Source organism: Struthio camelus, chromosome 2, assembly GCF_040807025.1.
Source record: "Struthio camelus isolate bStrCam1 chromosome 2, bStrCam1.hap1, whole genome shotgun sequence".
Taxonomy (NCBI): domain Eukaryota; kingdom Metazoa; phylum Chordata; class Aves; order Struthioniformes; family Struthionidae; genus Struthio; species Struthio camelus.
Genome location: NC_090943.1, coordinates 255,690 through 273,770, shown reverse-complemented (window position 1 = coordinate 273,770; position 18,081 = coordinate 255,690). Strand labels below are relative to the sequence as shown.

Below are 18,081 nucleotides of genomic sequence, written 5' to 3'. Positions count from 1 at the left end.
CTGAAAAAGCCGTATCTGCTCTCGTGGAGGCAGTGTGTTTCACAGTCTTCCCCATCCCATTGCAGTCCTGTCCTCATCCTGTTAGGGGCCCTGGAAGTCTCCAGTCCCCACCGCTGTGGCCTTCAGCCGCTGGGCAGGAGGAAGAGCAGGGAAGTCGGTGAGCTCCGCTTGCGCAGAGCGGGAGGTGTTGGGCTCACCGCAGCGCTGGAGGAGCTGCAGAAGGGCACGAACCCTCGCGCTCAGCCTGGAGGGGTGCAGCCTGCAGGCGGGTGCGCCGATTCGCCCCGAGGGATGTCGTGGTGAGCAGGTGGGCAGCAGAGGCGGGATGGAGGCACCATGTGTAGCCTCAGACCAGAAAAGTTCAGGTCCCCTGCGACATCCAGGCTGAGAGCTGTGTGTTCCTCACACCTGCTCTAAACATAGTCCTTTTGGATGATATTAGTAATTTATATATATATAAATGGAGTCTAATTTTATTACATTTATCTCTCTTAATTGTCAGCTGTGAACTATTTCCCAGCGGATACATAGCAGCAGAAAAACCCTGCCAGTATGTGTCAAATGCAGTAGAAAATAGAGGAGGAGAAGCTCTGATACTGCATGCTCTCCCAGCTTTGACAAGAGGGGACACATCCAACTTTCAGATGGGACTGCTCCTCGCTGCTCCCTGTAGCCCTCTCCGTCCCCCTGCTTGATGTTCATCTTACTGGAGCCAACCCATACCCCAGAGAAGCAGGCTGAGAAGGGAGAGTAGAAACTAGGCTGGCGAGGGAGACGGGGCTTGCCAAGTCCCCGGCAGCCCCGGCTGTTAGAGGGTGCTGCCCTTGTTAGACGCTGTGATTGCTTTCTTAATTTGAGGTGCTGCAGAACATGAAAATTGGAGGTTAGACGTTGATGGGAGACATGAGGTTATTGCAGAGGACAGGGAGCTGCCCCGGACAGAAATGCCATGGGTGCTGAGTCACCGTACACATCCTGCGGGTGGGTGGACGCGGGAGAGGCTGGAGTGCATTTCAGAGAGGGTTAACAGTGCAGCGAGGGCTCCTGCGCCTCGTTGCCTTCCCCGGAGTCTGCATTTTTATGCTGATTGGAAGCCTGCGCTGTGTGTGCTGCTGAAATTGAATGTCAGGCTTTTGATTTTGTTGCTGGTCTCTAATGAAATTTGACATTTAATGGTGAGTGCAGCGGCAGCGTGTGTGTGTGTGATCGGAGCTTGATTAGCGCGCTCTAATTGACAGTAATTAGGCAGCTCCCTGATTGTTTCTAATTCTGCTATTAATTGTAAGGAACAGTATGATTGAGGATAAATTTGGTGCGTTGCTGCTGGGGATGCAGCTTCTTCAGCTCCGTATCGGAAGCCTATTGAGACCATCATGCTTAGGTTCCTAAGTGTGGCAACCCCCGTCACCTCGCCTGGCAGAGCGGCACCGGGAGGGAGCGATGCCACCGCAGCAGGGACACAGGTCCCGGGCAGGAGCCGGGAGGGCCGGAGAGCCGTTCCCAAGCCTAATTCCCTTGCAGACCACGGGCCTCGCTGTCTGAGGACAGTGCCGCTGAGCAGCGCGCAGAGCCGCCGACGGGGCTGGCGTGTCAGGCTGCCCCACTGATGGGGTCGGCGTGTCGGGCCGCCCCGTGCGATGCGGCTGCGCTTGCCCCAGCCATGTAGCCGACAGTGCTGTCTCTGTGCGGCCGTCCCAGTGGTGCGGTGTCGGGGCCGCCCCTGCGTAAGGAGTCTCCCGGCCCGGAGCCAGACAGGGTGTTGGAGCTGCCCCGTGTGATGGGACTGAACGTGGAGGCTGTCCTGTCCATGCAGTGTTGAGCCCAGTGCAGAAATGGCACTGTCTCGAGGACACTTGGTTGCCTTTAGAAAGAGCAGACTGTCATTGTCTTTGTGTGCATTACTTTCTTTATCTTTGTTTCTAGCTAATGGCACGGCTGATTCTCTCAGCTCCAGCCCGAACATTTCCAGTGCTGCCAGCCCGAAGCTGGAACCACCTCCATCACCGCATGCAAACAGGAAGAAACATCGCAGGAAAAAGAGCACAGGGACAACTCGGCCTGATGGCCCCAGCACGGCAGCAGAAGGTAGGAAAGGTCTGCTCCTTGGTGGGCAGCTCTACCAGACCCAGAGCACTGGGACCCCAGGAGTCCTCCTAGGGTGGCATCTCAGGGACCCTGAGATCTCATTTTCAAAGCTGGCTTATGCTTAGAAACAAACAACCAGCCCATCTTGGTTTGCCCTTGATTTCTCACCTGCAGTGGAAGCAGGACTGCCATCATACCTGTGACTGCATCTACTATTAGTGGCGATAATTAATAACTGTATTAGCAGAGCTGACAGCATACCGTATAGTTAAGGTTGCCAAACACTTTCTGCCATAAGAACCTATTTTTGTTTGCTTGTAAATTTACTGAACTTTCATCATTTACAATTCTTATATTGGGCATCTGCTTCAAGCTGAGGGTTTTCGGAAAAGTGCAGCCAAGCCAGTTGAAGAAATATGCATTGTTTTGCCTTTGCTAAATGTCCTCGTGGTTTTTCTGTTGGGAAATGCTGATGCTTCTGAGATTTTTGAAGATGAACCTGAAGCTTGGCAGGGAGCTTGCAAAGCACAGGGAGGCACATTTTGCAGTCCCTGTGAAAATGCATCCAAATGTGTCCAGGCAGAGATTAGCTTGGCAACCACATCCTCCAAAGCCTGCATCTATGGTCGTCCTCTGTAGAAAAAGGGATCCTCAATCTATAAGAATCTGACTTTACCCTAGGTCATCCTGCCCCATAGCACATGATAAACTTTTGTAGTAAACCAAAATAAAGTTGTAGTTCAGATGGCTAAAGGCAAGGAAAGAAGGTGACGTACAAGTGTTTGAAACAAAAGGTTACTGTAAAACAAAACAGAAAGTGCAATCCGGCTGCACACTGTAGCTGCCCTGGCATCTTGCTGCAAATCACAGGTCAGCCTGTAGACCGGTGGCCCAGATTTTCCATGGTACAGCAATTGTCTTCAGTTCTCTCTTTTACAATCATCGTGGTGATGATCTGCATTGAAGTTTGACAACTCTGTTGTTCAGTCTTTCCTGTTGTAGGTGATCTTCACCTGAAAACCACTGATTCTAGGAGCGACTTCCCCTTTGCAGTGGTTGATTCAAATATCTTGAGCATCTTAGGCTTGAGTCTATAATATGCACTGGATGCCTCATAAAAAGCAAAAAGTATTATTTGTACTTACATCTTGTTAAACTGATATGTTCTTAGCTATGATAAAGGCAGTATGTTGACTCTGTGGACACATTACTACCCTTCCCACATCTGTTCTCAGCTTGCAGTTCCTGGGTCACGATAGATATGAATGAGTTCTCGGTCCTGTGCTTTGACAAAGAGAGCCGTGTTCTTTACATATCTGAAAAGAGGAACACTCAAAAGTAGAATGACTTTACACTTGCACGTCAGACTAAGAAAGTGTGTAGTAAAATACTGTGTCCCATCATGTAACTAACAGAGAGCTTGGAAATACTGGAGAGAGTTCAAAAGAAGGTCCCAAAATTGATTCAGGGCTGACGAACACATTTATGAGGTGGACTTTAAGGTATTCAACTTACTAGAATGAAGATGGAGAAGTGAAAGATTGGTGTTATCAGTACTTACAGAAAAAGAAACCTGGTCCTGCAGGACCATTCAGCATAGCTGATAAAGACCTAAGAAGGTGCAGAGGCTGGAATCTGAAGCTGCACAAAGTTGAATACAACTTCTTAGTGGAGAAGGTAATTAAAAATGGAAACACTTTTATGAGGCAAGGGAGTGGACTAACCACTGCTCAAAGTCTTTAAATTAAATGAGTTACTTTTCTGCAAGGCATGTTTGATCCAGCCTCTGGCAGAATTCCCTGGCCTCTGCCTGCGGTGTCAGACCAGCTTACTGTAGCCTTCCTTCTTGGCTGCCTGGTCCTGAATCTTTGAGCCATCCCATTTTCTGTCATCTCATAGGGAATTTTTTCAAACACATGCTCGTTCTTTCTGCTCTTCCCTGTTTGGCGGTATCCTTGGGAGGCGGAGCAACTGAGGCTGCACATGGTGTCCATACGGTGCTACCTGATGCGTATGAGAGCGTCAGAATATTTTCTGTTATTCCCTGCCCCTGTCCTTGCCCACAGTGTTTTGCTGAGCAGAAGTCTTGTGCTGTCTGCAGTGATAGCCAGGCCCTTTCTTGGGTTGATATAGTTAATTTAGAACCCTGTCAGGTGCTGGAGTAATGTAATTTTTTCCTACAATGTGCATTACTTCACATTTATCAACATGGAACTTCATTTGCCAGTGAAGTGTCAGTTACCAAACTTCATTTGTCACTGCCCAGAACTTACAAACAGTTGCTCCTCCTGGCTGCCAGAAGCCTCTAGCACCAGAACTGAGAGCAGGAAGAATGCCTTCCGCAGTTACCTTCAGTACCGCTACTGCTGGGAAACGTGGCAGTCGGTTGCTTAACCTGCTCCAGCGCAGGGCTGGGAAGAGACCCGTAAGGATACGGCTGTGAGGGGTTACCAGGACAAGGCAGAGACAGGAGGGGCACCGTAGAGCGCATAGGGCAGATTTGGTCTGTCATCACATGAGCAATCCTCCCTCTGTGTCTCCAGCTTGAATTCAGTCTTTCCAAGTCCTTATGTCCTTCTGCAGTCAGCAAATAGGTGCAGTATTCCCTGGCTAAATGCTATAGTTGGCAAGCGGAGATGGTAAGAGCCTTCTGCTCCCAGGTACGTGCTGGGTCAGAATGGTCCCATGCAGTGTCTTCCAGTGTAAGGTGGATTTTCAGGCTTTTCAGTTGGCTTTTTAAAAACTTACTCTTATATTTATTTTTAGTATAATCTGCTGTATTAGAAAACTGAGCAGATTGCAAAGTCAGGCTTGCAAAGGCTAGGTCAACGCTGTCAGCCTCACAGGCCTCCCTGCATCATCACGTCCTGGGGAGGCCAGGCTGTGCATGGTAGAGGCCCGGAGCAGCTGTGGTAGCCCTCGTGCAAGCTGCACCTTCCTCTGTGTGCTAGAGGCTGTTTGTGGAAGTTAGGCACGGCGTCTGTGGGGAAACAGCACGTAGAGCTTCAGATTTCGGTTCTACTGCAGCCAATCTGATGTTTCAGTATCAAACAGCTGCATATCGCATTTGTGGGGTTAGAGGGACATCTCTGGGGAATCACAGAACCACAGAAGGGTTGAGGTTGGAAGAGGCCTCTGGAGATCATCTATTCCAACCCCCCTGCTCAAGCAGGGTCACCTAGAGCGTGTTGCCCAGGACTGTGTCTAGATGGCTTTTGAATATCTCCAAGGATGGAGATCCTTGGAGGATCTCCCTTTCAGGAGGGTGATCCCTGGCCCGCCATACATTTGATGAGCACTGAGTCTCTCCCAGCCTGCAATACCTTTGCGGAGCTTTTTCTGCAAGTTGGGCCGCTGTTTTGTCTCCAGGAGTCATCCGGGAGTTGTCTGTTTCCTAGAAAGTCAGGGCCAGCCATAGACTGGCGTTACACCCAGGTCATGATCCCACCTGACAGCCGGCGATAGCACTAAAACCTGACAGTGGGCAGATGGGAGATAATGAGCCTCTGTGTGAGGCCCCATCCTGACACCTTAACGGTCAGCAATTGGTTCCAGCTGTGGATCGGGGGCATTGCCCCACATTATGATCACGACTGATGACTGAATATTGCTTATGTCTATGAGTAAGTCTGATCCTTCCTTGAATCATCTTCTGCCGCCTTTGAGCAGCTGCTAGCGGATAGTTTCTCCACTGCAGCACGGTCTGGGCTTTGTGCTTTTACGTAGTCAACCCAGCGAAAGTGTGGAAGTCACTGTGCAGCGAGCGGGGCCGCCTCGCTCTGCGGTCGAGCTGAGGTCCCGCGCGGTGCTCAGCCTGCTGCCGCGGAGCCGACCGGGGCAGGGCGCTCGCGGGGGCCGGGGGCGAGCGGCCCGGAGGACGGCGCGCTCTCCGGCTGCTCGGAGCGCGGCCGTGCCGGCTGGGGGAGCGCCGCCGCCAGGAGCTGCCGGCTCTGCTGCCGGGAGCGCCTCTCAGCCCCGCGTGGGGCTGGCCAGGCGCGGCGGCGCGGGGCAGAGCGTGCCGGCCCGCGGCGCCCGCCCCGGCGCGGCGCAGGGTGCAGAGGAGCCCCCGCTCCGACTCCGGCCGCTGCCGTCAGCGTGGGTGCGCGGGGCACGCGTGTCTCAGGTTAGCATCCTGGGAAAGTTGGTGAGGTCTGGGGATAAATTGCCATCAGTTTATCTCATTTAGGAGGTAATCAGAGCCAGGGACGTGCGGAGCAATTGAATCTTAGTTGTTCTGAAGTATCATAAATCAAACGAGCTGTTGCTTTTTTACATGGTCGCATGTTAAAGAGAGCGCAGTGTCAGGCTGCTAGGGAGCATCAGCAAACTATGGCAAGCGTGGTATTGGGCTGCTAGGGACTGTCAGCAAAGCCGAGCGCGCCGCTCGGGCTGTCAGGAGCCCCCACCAGCTGGCGACAGCGGTGTCAGGCTGTCGGGACGTCACAGCCCCGGGGACGAGCTCTTCGCCGGCGATGGGGCGGCCGCAGCAGCCGGCGCGGCGGCGGCCAAGTCTGCTCGCGACCGCAGCCCAGCAGCGGCGCTCTGGCCGGAGGGGCCCCCAGCCCGCCTCAGACAAGCCTGGAGCCTCTTCCGTGCCCCGGCCCTCCGGCTTGCGTTTGGGGCGGGCAGGAGAGCCCGGGGCCTGCCGGGCGCACGCCGCGGCAGGGAGCGCCTTCGCGACGCTCCCTGCGCCAGCATCCCCGTGGCTGCCAGAGCTCCAGGGATAATGAACTTCTCATGTGCTTAAAGAGTGATGCAGGGTGCATGGCGAGAAGCTGACAGCCCCTTAATGTGCTTCTCAGTGGCGGCCAAACGACGCGGTTTTGTCTTTGTTTTTTAGTTTTAAAACCCACGGGAAATTGATGGCCAGTAAAGAGTTGTGTTGGGGCGATGCGCGTGATTAATGCCAACTGTCAGGGGCTGTCGGGAGGCCGATCTCGGCAGGCTGGAGCGCGGGGCTGAGCCGCGCTTACCAGATTGCTGGGGATTGCAGCTGCTGTCGCTCGGCTGCCGCCTGCCCCACGCAGCTCGCGTCACCCCTGCCCTCCCTTCCGCCAGCCCCCTCGTTCAGCGCTAACAAGTCACTCGCTCGTTGCAGACCCCGCAGGCCCCCCGCTCCGTCCGGGCAGGAGGAGAGCAGCCCGTGCCTGGGCATCGCCCCCCGAAGGCCGGGGCTCCTCTGATCCTGCCGTCCGCCAGCTCCGCACCCCCTCTCTGCTCCCTGGAGGAGCCCCTCTGCAGCGTCGCGTTACCGCCGGGAGACCCCGCACGCTCTTCCCTACCCCTCTGCTGTCTCCTGCCCTGAGCCTCTGCCTGCACGCAGCAAGCGCCTGCTGCCGGTGCCCCGGCGCGACCCCCCCAGCGTGGGCACACACACCTCGTAGCCCCCAGTGCCCCCCAGTCCCCCATACCACATGCACCCATTGCACCCCATGTCCTCACCCCACAGTGTGCACACACACATGTAGCCCCCCCAGTGCCCCCCAGTCCCCCACACCACATGCACCCATTGCACCCCATGTCCTCACCCCTCAGTGTGCACACACACCTCATAGCCCCCCCCACTCCCCCACACCACATGCACCCATTGCACCCCATATGTCCTCATTCCCCAGTGTGCATGCACAGCACTCCTCCGAGTGCCTTGCAGGACCCCGCTGTACGTTGCAGCGTGGCCCCCCATGTCCCTCAGGAGCATCTCCCCCGAGACGTGCAGGCTCTGCTGCCTTTGCTGTCAGTCTAATCCACGCGTGTGCATGCACGCACACATTTGGTGCCCTGTTGTTCGGTTCAGTTTGCACATCTTCACCAGTGTCACTGTGCAGAGCCCTCCCAGCCCTTCGCTCCCGGCTCGGCGCGCCCCGGGGGCCGGGCAGGTGGGACGTGGGCAACGGGAATGTGCCGGCTCGGCCTGGGGCACTCGGGGGTCTTGGTGCGCTGGGACAGAGGGCAACGTGGGGGTCTCCACAGCAATGTTCTTGCTGCGGCTCTCCTGGCGGCTTGTCGCTGTGGAGGGGGCCTGTCCCCGTTGCACTAATACAGGTTAGGAATATTGGGTTTAATGATCTGCAAAATGAGGAGGCAGCGAGCTGACATTTACGAATGGTGCTGCATCCTTCTCTTCCCAGACGCCTGCTAATTTGTTGATATCCCAAACACCTCATAATGATGTGGTACAGTGGCAGCTTGCAAACAAGCATCCTGAGGCCAGGGGCTGCCGGCTGCCCTGCGCCTGGACACTCCTCCCAGGCTCAGCAGCAAGAGAGCAAAGCTGTCCTGGGAGCGTGGGGTCGCTGCACCAGGGCAGGACCTGCCCTCCCTCCCCTGCTTACCCCGCGTGCCCGGCCAGCGTCCCCCTGCCTCCTGCCCTGTGACCACCCCGGGGCAGGAGAGGGGAAGCATGAAGGCAGGCCCTGGATGGGACTTGGGACCCAGAGGAAAGTGGAGGTGAAAGAGGAGACTCCCGCTCCAAGAGCAGGGCATGAGCCAGTGTGAGCTCCGGATCTAGGGGGAGATCCTGCTCCTCCTTCCCTGGAGCTGCTCTTGCCGGGAGGGGAGGGGAGGCATACCACGCTAGGTCCCGCACGCAGGGCAGGGGCTGCAACCCGTCTGCTCAGCGAGGAGCTGGTTAGGGCAGTCTGCCCTGTGTGTCCTGTGCTGGCGTCGGAAACTGCCCGTGCCTGGGAAGAGCTGCAGCATGTCTCTCCCATGCTGAGCTCTGTCCCTGTCCAGCCGCCGGGGTAGGGAGCAGTGCCTCCGTCTCGTGAGCTGGAGTCGGGAGACTACCCAGTGCCCTGCCCGCTGGGGACAGGAGCGCAGCCCCACGCCCTGGGTGCTCGGAGAAGCACCATCCCATCACGCTGGGTCAGGTCTCCCACACCAGCTGGAGGAAGCACTGCTGCATCTCCCATGTCCTCCCTGGAGGAGCTGCTCAGCGTCCCCAGTGCTGCAGGAGCAGGGAAGCAGCACACCAGCAATGGCTGCCTGTGCTCTGAGAGGGCTGCCCCAAGCCTTGGTGTGGGGCTGGGGTCCCACCTCGGGTACCGCTGAGGGGGGCTGCCAGCCCCTCCAGGTGCAGCTCCTGGGGGAGGCACACTGGCTTGAGGTTTCGTCCCGTACCGCAAGGTGTCCATGAGGAAGGAGCTGGGGAACTGCTGTTTCCGTGGCTCCGCGTTAAGAACACTGCAGTGGGATCCTCAGGCTGGGCTGTTCTGCACTGGTATTGTGGGTAATGTGAGGCCCTTCGCAGAGCAAGTGAGATCCCTGCACTCAGCTGTGCGTGCTGAGACTAAGCCATTTGTAGCTACCCAGAAGTAGCACTTCTGCTCAGAGCTGTGCTTCCTCCCACTGAGAGCAGAGGAGGGCCTTATTGGCCTGTTGGGCATCTCAGCGCTACGTCACCTGTGGGCAGCTGAGCTCTGTCCCAGCCGGACTTCTTGGTGGAGCTTTTCCCTTACCCTCTTACTTTCATTTTGTGCTGGTTCCTGGCTCTGCACGTGGATGTCTCCGTTCCCTCGGAGCCCTCTCTGGGCTCGTTGCTCCCCACCAGGGCTGTCAGCTTCCCCTCCCTGTAGCCATAGCAGGCTGGTGAAGGATGAGTCCATGAGGGCGGATCACCTAGGTGCAGTCGCTGCAGGAGTCCTCAAGCCCACTCAGCTTGGTGACTCAGTTGCTAATCGTGTCTGGGTGCTGCGTGGCCCTGGCCCGTCCTGGCTGCTGTGCAATGCCCTTGCTAATTTTGCTCTCATTTGGAGTACTCATTGCTGGGCGGCGTTGGAGCAGGGTCGTGGGGTTAACGCCCATTAGCAGAGCCGGCTCGCGCTGCACTCTGCTCAGCAGCTCTTCACGGAGCTCAGTCTTTAAAACATCATCAAAAAATCATCAAGAGAGAGTGAGACAAGCTTGTTCATTTTCACTGCCCACTAATTCTAATGGAGCTGGCGTAATGGACTCCCACCAGCATGTCTGCAGGCAGCCGCAGGGCCGGGGAGACGAGTCCTGAGTTGTGGCCCCGGGATAGCCCCTGCCTCTACCCTGAGGCAGCTAGAAAGGGCTCCCCCACTCCAGTAGGGATGACATCCTCCCAGATCTTAGCCCTATTGAATCTGAGTTGGTGAGCCCCGGGGCTCTTCTGTCCACCCCAGCCACCTGGGCGAAGTCTATGCCCTGCACATGGCTCAGGGCAGGGGCTTTCTGCCCGCTCCGAAGGTGCAGAGGTAGTCCAACTCCTTCTGCCTGTGTCATCTGCTTTGTGCTACCCCTTCATCTGGCCGGAAATGTCCCTGCCTTGTCAGAGACCTGTGCCTCTCCCCAGCCTTCTGAGAAAGCCCCACACTTTTCCTAAAGCCATGACTTGAGGCTGATTGGACTTGCACAGGCCCCCGGGGAGCTCAGGAACTCGCCCCAGGCCGTCTGGGAAGCCGGCTGTGCACACCATTTGAAGCTGCTCTGAGCCCTCAATTTCTTTTCCAGCTCTGCCAAACCCTTTGTGTGGATCTCAAGCTGTGATCCTGCAGCTCTCCACTCTCCCGCCATAGCCATGCTCCTCTGAAGCCTCCAAAGAGGTCTGGCCCTGCAGCACTGCCCTGAGTTGCTGCAGGGAAAGAAAGGTAGAGATTTTGCTTGCAAAAGAATCCTCAGCGTGGAAGAAAAGCTGTCGTCGTCCTTTGTTAGCTCTTCCCAGGCTCTGCTGAGAGCAACAGGCCCTTTGTTCCGAGTAAAACTGGAATTTGAGAGGCACAAAGGAGGAAAGGGAATGGGAGTGCTGCAGCTTGCAAAGCCAGAGCTGGGGCTTTGGGTCTGACTGGGACCACGGCCAGAGCGGAGGCCACGAGCCCCAGGTCTCTGGGGTATCCCTGAGCTAGGGCAGCACTCCTGCTGCATGGGGACAGCCCGTCAGCGTGGGGTTGCAGCCCCAGAAATCTCGTTGCTTCCCTGTGCTCAGGTGTGGGCAGCCCAGCAGGGATCCCAGCAGGAGGAGGCTGCCTGTCCCTGCTCCATGAGCATCCTGAGCAGGGGATTAGGAGACACACGGTGCCTCCAGCCCTGGAGCAGAGCGTGGATGTGAGTGCCCTGGGGGAGTCAGCCCCGCAGGGCCAGCGCTTGCAGCCCTCTCTCCCCTGGGGAGCGTGCCGGTGTGAGGAGGCTTGGGCTGAGGTTTCTGCCCGCGTGTTTGGGTCTGGACCAGGGTGGGGAGGTATACTGAGCAAGCAACAGAGATGAACAGGGTTGGTGGGGACAGGTGAGCCCATGGCTGGCATCCTTGCAGTCTCGCTTGGGGGGCTGTGCCAACCTGCTGCTGCTGTTTCAGCAGCAGCAGAACCAGCCTGGCAGTGGAGAGCACCCAAAGAGCGTCAGCCAGTGCGTGGCCCCCAGGTCCCGGCAGCTAGCCTGGGGAGTGGGCTATGCAGCACACTCTGACAGTTAGCAGCCACAGGTGGCTCAAACCAGGGACAGGAGAGAGTTAAGGAGAATGGAGCCCTTTCTGTGAAATTTGGTTGTCCCAGGAATGGCTTCATCGATCGCTGCTGCAAGTGTGGCCCGATCCAAGTTCTTGGCACAGCAAATGCTCCCTCAAGTCCCTGGGCACTCATTGGCCCCCAGGAAGAAATGCCACTCTTTCCTTCCTGGCTATAAATGCTTAGCCTCGGGCAACATGTGAGTGCAGTAATCGATCCTGCAGCTGTCAGAGGCCTGGATCCTCTCGTGGCTTCCTACGTGGATGCAGAGGTAGAAGGACCTGTCGCTGAGAACAACTGGAGTGCTCAAGCCCCTGGACTGCAGCTCCGAATCGCAAGCTGGGATGCTGGAAGAGGTGGTGGCAGCTGAATCAGACTGTTGTGGTCAGCTGCTTGCTTGTGAGTGGCCTGGAGCTGAGCAGGAGCTGGCATGATCCAGCTGAGCGCAGTGGTCGTAAGTTTGTGTTGCCTGACTGCCTGCTGCCACCAGTGGTTGGGCGCTCCTTGTCCATGTCCAGTGTGTGGCAGTGCTCAAGAGGATTGTGCTGCCCTGCCAAGTAGGCAGAGGCTATTAGCCAGGCTATTGTCCAGTTATTTCTTCTCATATTTGGAAGTTATATCAGCTGTGTATTTTCCAAATCTTTTTTTTTTTTTTTTGAGCTGGCATTTGGTGTTCTTGGAGCCTCCACAGCAAGCATATCTTTAGGGTAGGAGCTATGTTACTTGCAGGGAGCTTCCAGGAGGAGGGGTTTGTGGTGCTTGTCCTCTGTCTGGGAGCTGGAGGAAGGGGCAAAGTGCTGGGCAAGCTTGATTTGCCAGTTAGCCAGGTGCATCACGGAGAGGGGAAGAGTCCCACAGCATGACTGCCAACACACTGGAGTCTTGTCCTCCTCCTGGCATCCCAGAACCTCCAGTTCCTAGTAGGAGGAAGGGGACTGCAGATTTCTTTCCCCAGGAGAAATCGCCTAGATTCAGTCCCAAGCTGCATCTAGGAAGAAATGAGTGAAACAGCTTCCCCTTCCTACCCGGGAAAGACAAGCCAGTTGGCACTTGCACCTGGAGAGCCCTTTGTCCTGGAGTCATTTCATCCTCCTGAGCATCTGCTGGGCAACAGCTGGTACCAGGCCTTGCACTCCTGCACCAGTTCATTTCATCAGTGCTGATGATGTCCAAGTCCCTGTGTCTCCTGCTGGGGTCTGTGCGGGACGTACCATGGAGTGCTCTCAGCAATGGCACAGGACAGGCATATTTCCAACCAGATGTCACTGCAATTTTGAACCCTGACAAAATGCAAGATCCTGAACCTGCTGTGTGAGACGCATGGTACTCTGCACCATGGCACAGTGGCAGGAGCAGCATTTTACCCTCAGGTTGTTCTAGAATAAGCAACTGTATGTGGTGGAGACACTGAGTTGGGTGCTGTGCCCGGTACTTGTTAATGCAGGTGATGGTGCCCCCAAATGAAGTGAGAGCCTGGAAAGAGCACTTGCAAGAGAGGGGAAGGGCTGCACTCTCCTGCCCCTTTCTGCAGCTGCACCATTGTCTGAGAAGTGTTTGTGGACAAAGCCTTGCTCTCGTCTTTGCCAGGCTGCCCGGAAGCAGCTGGACTTAGCCGAGCCCTCGGTGGGGCAGAATGGGGACCAGACTGGCAGCCTCTGCTCTCTTTGGTTAGCTCTGCTTGGGGTGCAGCAGGCTCCTCTGCCACTGTCTTGCTGTGTCCCTCCTCAGTGAGGGACTCCTGTGGCCTGCAGCTCACCAGGGTGGCGAGTCGGGGCAGAGGAAGGAGCCGCCCCCTGCCCCAGCAGGCAAGGGCCCTGCCAGGCTGGAGACCACCAGAGCTCTGCCCTGCCGCAGACCAGGCTGGGTCCCTCAGCCGCCTCGCTGTCTCTGGAGCTGTGCAGTTGACTCCCTGCTTTTAATAGAGAGCTGGGAAGGCACATTATGGAGATGAGGGTGTTATTTGCATAACGCTAATTAGGTAATTACAAATCATTTTGCTATGAGCTGAAGCGTGTGCTGTGACATAACGTTTATTAGTCATTCCATTCAGGCCCCGCTTAGTTAAGTCATTTACTGCACTAACTACTGAAGTTGGCAATAAAAGGTAAATGCTGGTGCCTGGGTGCGAAGATGAGACCGGGCACCTTGTGCAAAGCTAAGGCCTATGTTCCCCACATCCATGCAGCCCATGGCCTGGGCTGGCGTGAACAGAGCCCTGTCCCTCTGGTAGTCAGAGCGCTGGCCAACGATGGAGACCGCATTTTATGTCTTGCCCTTCCACAGGCTCTTGCAGGGGCTCCGGTGCTGGTGCTAGGCAGATTTGTGACTGAGGAGCCGGTTGCCTGGCCCTGCCGTCCTGGCCATTTTGCCCTGCCTGCACCTCCGCTGCGTGTTGCTGTGACCCACGTCAGCAGCTGCTGGCTGGCTGGCTTCCAGGGACCCCATGGCCACCAGCCTCCCAGGTCGGGCGAGCTGGGCGTTACCTGCCCAGCAGGGCACTGAGAGATGAGGCACATCAGAGCTGGGGATGGCATCACTCTCACCTCTTTGTGGCTCCTGCCCCGGTGTCTGTGACTTAGGGCTCCTGCATGGCAAAACAGCGGTCATGCCCTGTTGCATGGGGTCTGCAGAGCGCCCAGGCACTGAGGGTTCCCTGAGCAGGGACCTATCCTGCTGGGCCCCTCGATTGGCGCAGCACTCCTCAATGCACAGGAGGACTGAAGGGCTGCCGTTGAGCCCACCTCAAGGACGCTCCTTGCATCTCCTTCCAGCCCAGCTTGCAGGGCTCTAGCCCTGTAAAGCCACTCATCACCAGGCACCGAGTGCTGTGGGGCTCTGGTGATGGTGTTGTTAGGGGACACAAGCTTTGCCGAGGGGCTGTTCCCGCTGCCCCAGAGGTCAGCAGCTTTGTCCAGAGGGGGGGACAGCGCAGAGCATGGATAGCGGGGCAGAGGCAGCCTCCAGGAAACCCGAGCCGCAGCACTGCCACATTTCTCTGTCCAGGCCGTTTGGGGAATAAGGCCATGTGTGTTTGCGTGCAGAAGGGCTAGCCCATCAATGAGAGAGTCCCTCACTGGAGTCTGGGAGCAGGGAGCTGCGCGCTCTGCAAGCAGCAGGAGGGACTGGCTGGCCCAGAGCTCAGCTCCTGTGTTGCAGACAGTGCTCTGTCCAAGCCTCCTGGGGGCACATTGCTGACCGATCCTGCCATGTGCCGGCACAGCTGAAGCCCACAGGGATCTGTGGACTTGCACATCAGCATGTGTGCATCCCACGAGGCTGCAGGCACCCCTCCTTCCCTGTCCCATGCCATGGCACACCTTTCTTTTCCAGAACCAGATGAGCCATTTGAGTTCATTATCGTATCCCTGACGGGCCAGACATGGCTCTTTGAGGCCTCAACATCAGAGGAGCGAGAGCTTTGGGTCCAGGCCATTGAGAGCCAGATCCTGGCCAGCCTGCAGGGCTGTGAGAGCAGCAAAAATAAGGTAAGAAGCCTTGATTGAGTGCTGCTTTCGCCCTTCTTCTCTAGCATGTGCTTTGCTGCATCCTTCTCTGTCCCACACTCCTCTCTCTGTCCAGGCTGGATCCTGTCCCGAGTCCTCTGCTCCCAGTGAGGGTTTGATCCTGTCCCTGGGAATGCACCATTCCCTCTCTGGTCTTGCTGTCACCTCTGAACACCCTGCCTCTCCCCAAGCTGGCTTCAGCCCCACTGAGCCCTTTGCTCCCTGCCTTCTGGCCGGCCCTGCCTCCCCTGCTCCCGTTCTGAGTCAGCTCTTACCTGTCTAGATCTCTGTTCCCCCCGGATCCTGTTCTTGGAGTGCCCCGTACTGGACTCTCTCTCCTCCACCTGCTGGGTGCCCGCTGGGTGCCCACTGGAGCAAGGTGCTGGCACCTCCTGGGGGCTGTTTGGGGATGGTGATGGGAGGACACAGACAGGGCTGCAGTCAGCCTTGAGTAAACGGGGCTCCTGTGCTGCTTGTTTCAGGCTCGGCTGGGCAGCCAAAGCGATGCACAGGCCATGCAGGCCGTCCGCACTGCACGTGGGAACAGCTTCTGCGTGGACTGCGATGCACCAAGTAAGAAGTGTTGCGCTGGGAGATGGGGCTGCCTGCTCAGGAAGGGAAGGGGGACTCTACCCCAGCGACCCCTCCTCTCCCACCCCAAAGGGACCTACCCTGTCGGGCTCTCTTGACCTCTCCTGAAGGGACCCATTCTTTCAGGATTGGGAAGTGCCTGTGGGACCGACCTACCTACCGTGCTGCTCCATGGCCCCTTACTGACCAGTCCCGGGTCCTTGCTTCCCTGTGCTTTTGGAGCACTGGGTTTGGAAGGAAGTTGATGGGCAGGTCCTTGCAAATCGGAGTCTCCTGGGTCATGGGAGGGGACTGGTTGGTGCTGTCTGTGCTGGCATTAACCTCACCCCACTGATCTTGCCACCCTCAGATCCGGACTGGGCAAGCCTGAACCTGGGCTCCCTCATGTGCATTGAGTGCTCTGGGATCCATCGTAACCTGGGCACCCACCTGTCCCGTGTGCGCTCCTTGGACCTGGATGACTGGCCCAGCGAGCTTCTCATGGTCATGACGGCCATCGGCAACGCCCTTGCCAACGCTGTCTGGGAAGGAGCAGTGGAAGGCTACCCCAAGCCCACCCCAGAGAGCAGCCGGTAAGGGATGCGAGGGGCTGCGGAGACACTTCTCAGACAACCCCACCAGGAGGCTCGAGGGCATCTTAGGAGGTTGGAAGCAGTGAGCCAAAGGGGGGTAGGCGGGAAACCTCCAGGTGCTCCAGTGTCCAGGGGCTCTGCCTGCTGCCAAGGTGTGAGAGGCCCTCTCCCACTGTCCTGGTGGGGACTTTGGGGCCGGCCACGGCCATACAGAGGCTGCTGGGCCGTGGCTGGCTACGAAACAGAAGGGGTTAACAGAGACGGCTTGGCAGCGTCTGTGGGTCTCAAGGGTGCGTCCCTTTCAGGCCCTTGTCTGTCCCTATCGGAGCGACTCTCCTGTCACTCATCCCAACAAGAGCCCATTCTGCGGCTTATCAACGGATAAGAGCGGGTCAGGGGGCGGCGGCAGTGAGCATGCTCGGCGCGGGGCATTGATGGCCGCGCGCCAGATGCAGATGGATAGAAAGGCAGCAGATAGCGGCGGCACGGCGCGCATCGATCCGCCCGGCCCCGCAGCCCCAGGCGGGACGGACGCTGCCGCAGCCTTTGTTCGCGCCGGGCGAGACGGCAGCAGCGATAACGTGCCTCCCGTGGCACGGGGCTGCCGTGCGCGGCAGCTAACCTTTTCTTGCCGCTGGCCGAGCTTGGCGTCCACGCACAAGCGCAGGACGGAGAAGGTCCCCTGGCTGTCGCAGGAGGGCGCCGGCGTGGAGCTGCGTGTGACACGCGCGGGGCCGTGGTGGGGCGGGAGGCGCGCGCGGTGCAGCGGGACGGAGCCGCGTGCCCTGCAGCGCCCCGGGGCCGGCCGCCAGCGCCGCCGGCGCAGCGGGGGCCTGGGCAGCAGCACCCGTGCCACACCTGCGTGTCGCCCGCCCGGTGCCCGTGCACGCGCCCTGTCCGTGGGGCCGGGCGCGTCCTGCGACAGCGACCGTGTCCCACCTGGCAGGGAGGAGAAGGAGCGCTGGATCCGGGCCAAGTACGAGCAGAAGCTCTTCCTGGCTCCTCTGCCCCAGTCGGACATCCCGCTGGGGCAGCAGCTGCTGCGGGCGGTGGTGGAGGACGACCTGCGCCTCGTGGTGACGCTCCTGGCCCACGGCACCAAGGAGGAGGTGAACGAGACCTACGGCGACGGAGACGGGCGCACCGCCCTGCACCTCTCCTGCGCCATGGCCAACGTGGTCTTCACGCAGCTGCTCATCTGGGTAAGGCAGGGCCCCGCCGCCCTCGGGGGGCCCCCGGGCCGCCCGGGGGTCTCCGGCCCCTCGTCCTCCTCCCTGCGCCTGCCCCGCTGGCGCTGCCCTGCCCCGTCCCACCGCGGCAGCCCGGCGCCCGCCCGGCGCTGCTGACCGGCCCTCTCCCTCCCGCGCAGTACGGGGTGGACGTGCGGAGCCGGGACGCCCGGGGGCTGACGCCGCTGGCCTACGCCCGCCGGGCCGGCAGCCAGGAGTGCGTCGACGTCCTGCTGCAGCACGGCTGCCCCGGCGACGCCGCCGCCGCCGCCCTCACCCCGGGCCTGCCCCGCCGCAACGCCAACGCCAACAACAACGCCGCCGCCGCCGCCGCCGCGCCCGCCGACCTCGGCCCCGGCCCCAGCGCCGTCTAGGCCCCGCGCCGCCCCCCGGCCGCCGCGGTACGGCCCGGCGCGGTGGGAGCGGCGCCCCCCCGGCGGCGCGGGCAGACGGGGCCGCAGGACGCCGCCGCCGCCGCCGCCCGGCCGGGCTGGTCTCCGGCCGAGCGCGGGAGCAGGCGGCCTGGCCCGCTGCTGTGGGAAGTCGCCACCGCTCGTGTATAAAATGTACATTGGAGATATTTATATGGACGCTCTGTATATACTGTTCCTCTGCCGTGGGCGGCCCTGTGTGTGTGACCGCA

At 58.5% G+C, this 18,081-nt stretch overlaps 1 protein-coding gene across 1 annotated transcript in view; it reads left to right on the top strand.

Moving 5' to 3' along the window:
* The window catches only part of AGAP3 (ArfGAP with GTPase domain, ankyrin repeat and PH domain 3), a 119,762-nt gene extending 101,950 nt beyond the window's left edge, over positions 1 to 17,812 (top strand). The window contains exons 13-18 of the mRNA XM_068933872.1: positions 1,924 to 2,085; positions 14,874 to 15,028; positions 15,529 to 15,619; positions 15,987 to 16,209; positions 17,156 to 17,411; positions 17,579 to 17,812. Coding sequence (XP_068789973.1) covers positions 1,924 to 2,085; positions 14,874 to 15,028; positions 15,529 to 15,619; positions 15,987 to 16,209; positions 17,156 to 17,411; positions 17,579 to 17,812 — 1,121 coding nt within the window. The remainder of the gene's footprint in view (positions 1 to 1,923; positions 2,086 to 14,873; positions 15,029 to 15,528; positions 15,620 to 15,986; positions 16,210 to 17,155; positions 17,412 to 17,578) is intronic.
* Positions 17,813 to 18,081: the final 269 nt, after the last annotated feature.